This window comes from Triticum aestivum, chromosome 1A (assembly GCF_018294505.1).
Source record: "Triticum aestivum cultivar Chinese Spring chromosome 1A, IWGSC CS RefSeq v2.1, whole genome shotgun sequence".
Classification (NCBI taxonomy): domain Eukaryota; kingdom Viridiplantae; phylum Streptophyta; class Magnoliopsida; order Poales; family Poaceae; genus Triticum; species Triticum aestivum.
Window position 1 is genome coordinate 144,992,724 of NC_057794.1, and position 8,008 is coordinate 145,000,731.

Sequence of the window (8,008 nt, forward strand, 5' to 3'; positions counted from 1 at the left end):
ACTCATTGTTTCTTGAAATGTGTGATGTTCCGGTAATTTAGCTAGTTACCACAAGCATCTCTCTTCATTAAATATGTGCCACATAAGCAAAGTGGTATTGAAGTGTGTGATGTTACTCCTAAATTCCTCCCCGTTGTGACCAGCCTACTACGAGTACGCGTACGAGTGCACGAGAAAGAGAAGGGCAGCACGTCACATGGCCCGACATCCGAGCGCCCTCCACGGCCGGCCATGGGCCATCTCCCTGCTGCGGGTGGTTGTATCCACCAGCTTTGCATTTATGGAGGAGCCATTAATTCCAGTCTCAACTCATTGTGAAATCCCTCCTCTTCCAGCTCAAAAGTAAGCAGGCCCGCGAGCACAGCACAATCGGGCGCCAGTCTCGTCACTGAGCAAAAGCATCGCGGGTTCACCCTGTTGCGCTTTGGCAGCTCGGTATTTTTCGAACTAAACTGAGAAACAATGTGGTTTCTAGAAGCTGAATTACTTGGTGCTCAGGTTTCTACGGGTTTAGAGAAAACTCCAGTACATGCGCTTACCACCTGCATGGTTAATTTAGGCATGCAAAAATGTATGTCAGGACGGAGCCAAAAACCAACCGATTACCACCATCACGTAATGATCCAGGCGCTCTGCCAAGAAAGAAGGCTAATTAATGAACCCAAAAAAAAGTACATGCCCGGCCTGCTTGGTACGATCAGGGGACGGTGACCGTGACACCGGCGCCGCCGCCGGACAGCCCCAACGGCAGCGGGCCGCCGAAGGTGACGCCGATGCCGATGGACACCGCGGCCTCGGCGCACGCAACAGGGCGCGACCCCGGGATGCGCAGGCAGCTGAGCCCGACGTCTCCCGGCGCGTCGTCGCACTCGGGCTGCGGCCGTTGCATGCCCCGCCCCGGGACGCAGTTGCCCGCAAAGTCGAAGACATTCCGCCCCGCCAGCCGGTCGCAATCCTGGCTGATCCCGGAAAAGAAGTTGAAGGAGACCGACAGGTTCGTGATCCGCCTCAGGTCGCACACCAGCTCCGGCAGCTCGCCGGTGAACTGGTTGTGCGCGATGTTGAGCACCTCGATGCCGGAGAGGCACGACAGCGTGCTCGGCAGGTGGCCCGACAGCAGGTTGTTGCTGAGGTCCAGCACCTCGATGTAAGGCAGGAACCCCAGGGCCTCCGGGACGCAGCCGGTCAGCTTGTTGTTGAGGAACAGCAACTCACGGACCCTGCCGCCGTAGCCGTAGGCCGTCGGGACGGGCCCCGTCAGGCGGTTGTTCGCCAGGGTGATCGCCGTTGCCGGTGACGACCACAACGTCTCCGGGATCTGGCCCTCGAACTGGTTGTTGTTGAGGAAGAGCGCGTCCAGGTTCTTGGCGAAGACCTCGTCAGGGAGCTCGCCGGAGAAGCCGTTGAACCGCAGGTCGAGGTAGACCAGCGACGGTATGAGCAATGTGGCCGCGGGGAAGGGCCCGGAGAACAGGTTGTTGCTCAGGTCCAGTTCGGTGAGGTACTGCAGGTCCCCGAGCGTGTCTGGAACGGCGCCGGCGAGGCGGTTGCTGTTAAGGTGGAGGAACGTGAGGTGGGAGAGGAGGGAGAGGGCGGCCGGGAGCGTGCCCTTGAGGCTCGCGTGGTTGAGGTCAATGCCGGCGACCACCGCGCCCGCCGCCGCCGCGCCAGCGGGCGGCGCGGAGCAGTAGACGCCCTTGTAGGCGCAGACATTTGGCCCCTGCCAGGACGACAGCGCGCCGCGGGGGTCCTCAAAGATGGCCGCCTTCAGGGCCTGCAGCGCCGTGTATTCTTGCCCGCCGCCTTGGATCTGCGTCGAGGAGGGCCCCAGCGAGGCGGAGCCGGGAGGAGGCGGTGGCGCCGCGGCGCCATTGATCCAGACGCCAAATGTGGCGCCGAGGCTGAGCTGGGAGGTCGGGGCGGGGGAGGACAGCAGCAGCAGCAAGGCGGCGGCCACGGCTACAGTACGTAGACGTAGCATCGCGAGAGGATTGAAGTGTGGCTGCTCCATGCTTCTTGAGCCTGGTTTGGTACTGTGAGAGTGAGGGGGGAGAGTATTGTGTCCAGTGCGCGATCCCCGAAACTAGCGAGATTGTTGGGGGAAGAGGGTGTGCAAGTCCATGCACCAGCTGGTTGATTGAATGATTTGTTTCTTCTCTTCTCGTGTTGCTTAACGCTCCTATAATCAACGACAACTTTAACTGGGATTGATGGGTGTAGCTGTGCAAAACTCCAAATCTCCCGTGGTGCCAACTTTCTTTGCTCATACTTGAACCGATGTCCGCGAGAGTCCCACGTGGTGCTAACCAGTCTTGCCCTGCACCTTCTATCGGGGAAGGGAGGCTCGTAAGAGCAACTCCACTGGGGCGATTCAAACGAATACGGATTTTGTCTGTTTTTTGTTTATTTGGATCATCTGTCCGCCTATGGGACATGAGGTGGACAAATGCGGCTGATGGATCCACCGAACGCGCAACACATAAAAAGCGGACAAACGGTCGGGCCATTCCCTTCTCTGCTTCCTCTCCCGTGCGTGTCGACGGTGCCTTCACCCTTTGCTCCGGCCGTTGCCGGCTGGCTCCGACGCCGCCACGCCCTGGCGCTGCTCCCTCCCCGAGCTTGCTGCGCCGTGCCCGCCCGAGCTCGCCGCGCCCGCTCCCTTCCCGAGCTCGCCGCGCCGTGCCCGCCCGAGCTCGCCGCGCCCGCTCCCTTCCCGAGCTCGCCGCGCCCGGCCCTGAGCTCCCCGCCCCGCTCCCTCCTCGAGCTCGCCGCGCCTGCAGCTTTTGGCGGTGCGAGCGCCACAGCTGCCTCTCCTTCCTCTCGCGCCATGGTCCCGCGCCGCCGGACAGACAGACCGCTCCGACGGCCCGCAGGCGGCCGCGGCCCAGTATCCCGTTGTGCTCCAGGCTGGCCAGGTCCCAAGAGCGTCGCCGGGGACGCAGAACGGAGGAGGAGTGTCGGAGATCTCCCTGTCACCCGCTTGCCGTTCCGCGAGATCTCCTCGCTGCTCTGCTCGGTTCAGCGGCTTGCGTCGGTGGCTTCGCCGGTGAGCACTACGGCGGCTTGCGCCGGTGGCGCCTCGGGTGAGCGCCGCGGCGGCCTGTGCCGGTGGCCTCGTCGCTGTGGTTGTGGAGGCAGTGTTGGGTCACTGATAGGCGGGTCCAGGCCGGACACGAGAGGGCCGGAGGCGGACGAGAGCGAGCGATGGGAGCGTCCGCTTTTGTCCATCGCGGACCCATTTCTTCCTATATTTGCGTTCAGTTTGGGTCCGGGACGGACAGTACGCGGACAGCGGGCAGACGCTTTGTCCGTTTGGGTCGCCCTGTTGGGCCATCTTTTCTGTCCGGATGATCCGAACGGACAAAATGGGTCGTCCCATTGAAGTTGCTCTAAGACCTCGTTTGACAGAGAAGGTTTTGCAGCCCCGGAGTGGAGCAAATACCCGTTGGCCCATTTGGTCCCCGGGGTTTGACGGCCCAACCCTCCCGATTCCCCGTTGATCCATCAGTTTCCAGGCGCTACAGAACCCTCGAGGCCCCCCTCCAGGATTTGCCCGACTCACGCCGCCGCCTGACCCGACCGCCGACTCCTCCCTAAGACGCCGCGCCGCCTCGACGCCGGCGATCTCCTCCGGCATACTGGACTTCTCCCCGGTGGTTAGTAACCGCAGCCCCTCCCCTCCCCCCTCCTCTCCATGGCTGCCACCTCCCGCACGCCCTCCGCCCGCCTCGTCCTCACCGGCAAGCACGCCAAGAACTGTGTCTCCCCTCGTCTCTGAATACATCCGTCGATTCCCTCCGATGTCTGTTCGCCTCTGTCGAATCGGCGCGGGGCGCTGCCGTGCCGAGAGTAACTCGAGAGGGATAAAATAAAATACTCTGTTCGCGTCTCTCCGATCTGAATCGCCTCTGGATTGGATCAGATTAGCCGGGGAGAGGGGATTGATTGATTGTTTTGGGATGTGTACGAATTACGATCGAACTGGCGGATATGCTCTAAGGTATTAGGTGCCCGGTTATCAGAATTGGGGAGAAATAATTCCGGCTGCGTGTGAGTTATGATTCGAATCTCTTTCTTTTTGCAAGCGATTCTGCCACTCAAGTAGATGCTGATCACGAAACTCGGCCATCTGGATGATTTCCTATTGCTGCACACGACTAGTATTTTCTTCAGTAGACTGCAATCAAGTGTTAATTAGCAATTCATTAGTCAAGGCACGCTGAAAACATTGGGGCTGTGTGACTGTATTTAGGCTGGTTGAGAGCATCCTATTCCTTAGTCTAACATAGCCGTAAAAAATAAATAATAAGGGAGAAGTGCAGCCAAGATAGTGAAAGGACGAGTCTGTTCATTTTGCTGCCTTTTAAACCCCATCAGATTGGGTCAAGCTCATCCTATTAGCAGGCACAGCTCATGTCACTTGTGACTGCCTATTTTTGTACATTTTTTTGTGACTGCTCGGCTGTGTGCGTCCAAGGACTGTTCAGAGAAATGTATACATTGTAATTGACTGTTCATTCTTGTTTGCATGGTTTAAGATTGGAGCAAGAAGACTGATGTGAAAAGGGAGACATCGCCTGGCATGATCAAAAAGGAGATTTTGCGTGTAGAAGTAGAGCTGATGAAGTGAAGTGTACCAGCTAATTCCTATGTTGGTACTTTCTCATAACCTATCTTCATGTATTATCCATCACAGTCCATTTCTCTTGCAATGTCAACAGTTTGTTTTTGGAAAAATAAGTACTACTCCCTCTGTTCGGAATTACTTGTCACATGGATGTATCTACAACTAAAATACATCTAGATACATTCATTTCTTGGACGAGTAATTCCGAATGGAGGGAGTATTTGGTGCATATGTCTGCCAGCTGCCAATTCTATTGAGTAACACTAGTTTTTAATTCACCTGAGCAATTTATTTTACAAATTAATTTAAAGTTCAGAGTGTGAAAACATGGTGATAACGGTACTTGAGAGGTTAGCAGATACCCAGTTTTTTGGTTATGATGAGCCATCTTCATTCATTATGGTGAAATGTTATCAGCAACTGATCTTTACTAAACTGTTCCAAAGATTATGGTGAACCCTCTTGCTTCACTTATTGTCGCAACAGAAAATAAACAAAGCATAGTGCAGCGTTCATATGGCATCTCATTTTTGTAACTGTTCCAAAACAATGTGGATGGGAATGTGCTTGTGCTGTTATTTATGTCTGAACTCATGTTTCTGTTTACTTGTACTTAAATGGAGCTCAAGAAGAAAAGGGTGAATATGCACTCTAAAATATATCTATATACATCCGTATGTTGTAGTCCATTTGAAATGTCTAGAAAGACAAATACTGGGGAACAGAGGGAGTAGATTCTTCACCCACGCAATAGGAAAACTGGGCTGTCAAGTCGGGGACTTCTTTCCTTTTGGCATCTTTGACATCACAGAGTTAGATGATCATTTGCTTTTCTTTCAATGCGTACTTATCCTTGCCAATCAATCGGTTTAAATTACAGAAAAAAGGATTTACAATTCATGTCATAGTATCACTTTTATTCAGCTATTTGATATAACAGTTTAAATTACAGAAAAAAGGATTTACAATTCCTGTCATAATTATCTATTTGATATTTGCATCTCTTTTTGTTTCATCAGGTTCTCAGTCACCAAAAGAAGCAACAATAAACAACCTGGATGGATAAATTTCTCTCGGGTTCTCAAAGCTAGATGATCATGACACCACAAGATGGATACATGTGTCTGCACGTTGTTGAAATGAACTATTGTTGTCGTAATGAATTGTTGTTGTCGAAGATCACGTTGTTTGATAAATTATGATTGCTGAGATTTGAGATTCGAAGTCACGCTGTTATGATAAATTATGTTCTTGCTGTGATGAGATATTGATTTCAAATCGTGCAAAATTATGTTGCTTCTAAATTATTCTCTTGTCGCTGCTAAATTATGTTGCTGATTTTCTTTTGTACAAGGCTGTAGCAAGGATATAAGGGGAGTTAATTACATTATAAAGATTGGATTTTTAAGTGCTCTATCAATATGACAAACCCTGCCTACCAAACAGAAATTTTAAACAAAGAGGATTGGGGATGGAGGGGTTTTGAGGGGATTGGGTGGAAGGAAGGGATTCACCCAATCCTCTGAAATCCCCCCTCCACAAACCTCCCCAATCCCTTCCTGTCAAATGAGGCCTTATTTGGTTAAACCTCCTACAACAGCAGCAGCAAAGCAAGCGTCCAGTTCCATGGGTTAGGGGGTTTTCTGTACCACATGGATTGAGGGGGATTCACGGGGAAACGGAGAGGATTGGCTTGCTCAATCCCTACGTGTCAAATGAGCTGACAAGGATTTCTGGGGATTTTGAACCCTGCGGGGATATTCCCCTCCAAACCTCCCCAAACCTCCTCCACCAAACAAGGCCTAAGGCTTCGTTCGCTTACACCCCTCACAAATGGGATTGGGCTGGATTGGAGGGGATTTTGACTTGTAGAGGGTGCAATACTTGCTAATCCCTGTCAAACCCCTCTATTTTCCCTGTCAACCGAACAAGCCCTAAAGCATCTTCAATAGATGATGTAGATGCATAAATAATTACTTTTTATATTTTTAAGGACTAAAAATGCTAGTCTAATAGATGATGTACATGTAAAAAAAATACATCACCTCCTTCAAGTGATGTGAAACAACCGGTCGCACACCAACGCCAAACTGCCATTCATTTCACTTTCGTCTGTCCCACCCTTCCACCCCTCCCCCTCCCCCGCCTTCACAGGTGATTTTTGCACGAAAATGGTCGCTCGTTTGCACGTCCCCAATCTCGACGCACCCCTGCCGCCAATGTCTGCCGTCGTAGCCACCATAGCGGACGCCGATTTGATTTCGCCCCGCTGGCGACCGCGCGGCGATTTACAAATTCGTGGGAGCTCCGGCGACCGTAATGGTTGTAGAAGATCTCGGACACCTTCTTGTAGCAGTTGCCAGCCGCCAGAGCTAAAAGGGGCTATCGCGCGACCATCACAACCGGCCGAGTCGGCGGTTTCTCGGTTGTTGCCTTTGTCGATGTGTCGCCGCGAGCGGAGTCCTTCGGTAGCCACACGGCCGTCCAGAGGCCGTCTACAGCCGCCACCCACCCACCATTTGCAATCTGCAGCCGCCGCCCCGGCTCTGATCCGCCGCCGGCCGGTTGCTTCCACCTCGCTCGCAACATGTTCGAGCAAATTTCCACAAGGTAAAAAATCATGCAAACTTGGAGGGTTTTTTATCGGGCATGAAGATGTAGTTTGACGGTGATTTCTGCATTGTAGATGAGCTCATGTGACTCCTCTTTCATGGACGATTCCTCGCCGGATGAGGAAATTGTTATGCTAGTGGTGATGCACAAGAGGAAGAAGCTGAAGCACGGCGGTTCCGTGTTTGGACGTGAGTTCAACCGGAGAGAACGGGTTGAGGCGCACGAGAGGTTGACGCGCAACTATTTTGGTACACCACCCGTTTTTTCAAAGAGGCACTTTCAGCGCCGGGTCAGTATGTCCATGATAACCTGGAAGTGCACAAGGTTTACTTGTAGCCATTTTGAAGTAAGAGTATCGATCCCATAGGAAGCACGGGAATCATACTTCTGCCTCTTGTAAGGAATTGTAGATTTGTGTCTGCAAATAATTGTAGACTCCAAACAAAGTGAGGGGGAAAGCAAATTACAATGAAGTTGTGAAACACGCTTTAGAGTAAATAACATAAAAGCAATGAGGAAACAATAGTTGAAGTGACTGATGAAATAGCAAAGGAGTAAGGTGTTCTCACTTCTTAGGGAGTCCGGAATCCCCTGGTATGTTTCTAACACAACCTATGAGTAGGCATAGTATGGTAATGATACTTGAGTCATTCTTGACAATTATGTTGGGCGGAGCCAGGTACAGAACACATTCTACTTGAAGTAGACTTCATGCCATGCATGACACACTCAAAGGGTTACAACTATGATAATTAAGGGTTTATCCCA

The 8,008-nt window shown here is 52.2% G+C and overlaps 2 protein-coding genes across 3 annotated transcripts; one reads left to right on the forward strand and one right to left on the reverse strand.

Moving 5' to 3' along the window:
• Positions 1-579: 579 nt before the first annotated feature.
• Positions 580-2,207, reverse strand: LOC123041334 (leucine-rich repeat extensin-like protein 6). Its single transcript, XM_044463974.1, has one exon. It carries the CDS (start codon positions 2,009-2,011, stop codon positions 698-700), a length of 1,314 nt encoding a protein of 437 aa, XP_044319909.1. The 5' UTR covers positions 2,012-2,207; the 3' UTR covers positions 580-697.
• A 94-nt stretch (positions 2,208-2,301) lies between these two features.
• Positions 2,302-5,934, forward strand: LOC123041348 (translation initiation factor IF-2). 2 transcript variants are annotated; one of them, XM_044463979.1, is made up of 3 exons: positions 2,302-3,656; positions 4,539-4,655; positions 5,647-5,934. In XM_044463979.1, the coding sequence occupies exon 1, from the start codon at positions 2,447-2,449 to the stop codon at positions 3,380-3,382; it is 936 nt and encodes a 311-aa protein (XP_044319914.1). In that variant the 5' UTR covers positions 2,302-2,446; the 3' UTR covers positions 3,383-3,656; positions 4,539-4,655; positions 5,647-5,934. The 2 variants fall into 2 exon arrangements, with proteins under 2 accessions (XP_044319914.1, XP_044319920.1); XM_044463985.1 differs by having other exon boundaries at positions 4,539-4,651.
• Positions 5,935-8,008: the final 2,074 nt, after the last annotated feature.

Excerpts from the sequence above, each read along its gene's own strand:
- LOC123041334 (XM_044463974.1), bottom strand. The coding sequence starts at position 2,011 with ATGGAGCAGCCACACTTCAATCCTCTCGCGATGCTACGTCTACGTACT.
- LOC123041348 (XM_044463979.1), top strand. The coding sequence starts at position 2,447 with ATGCGGCTGATGGATCCACCGAACGCGCAACACATAAAAAGCGGACAA.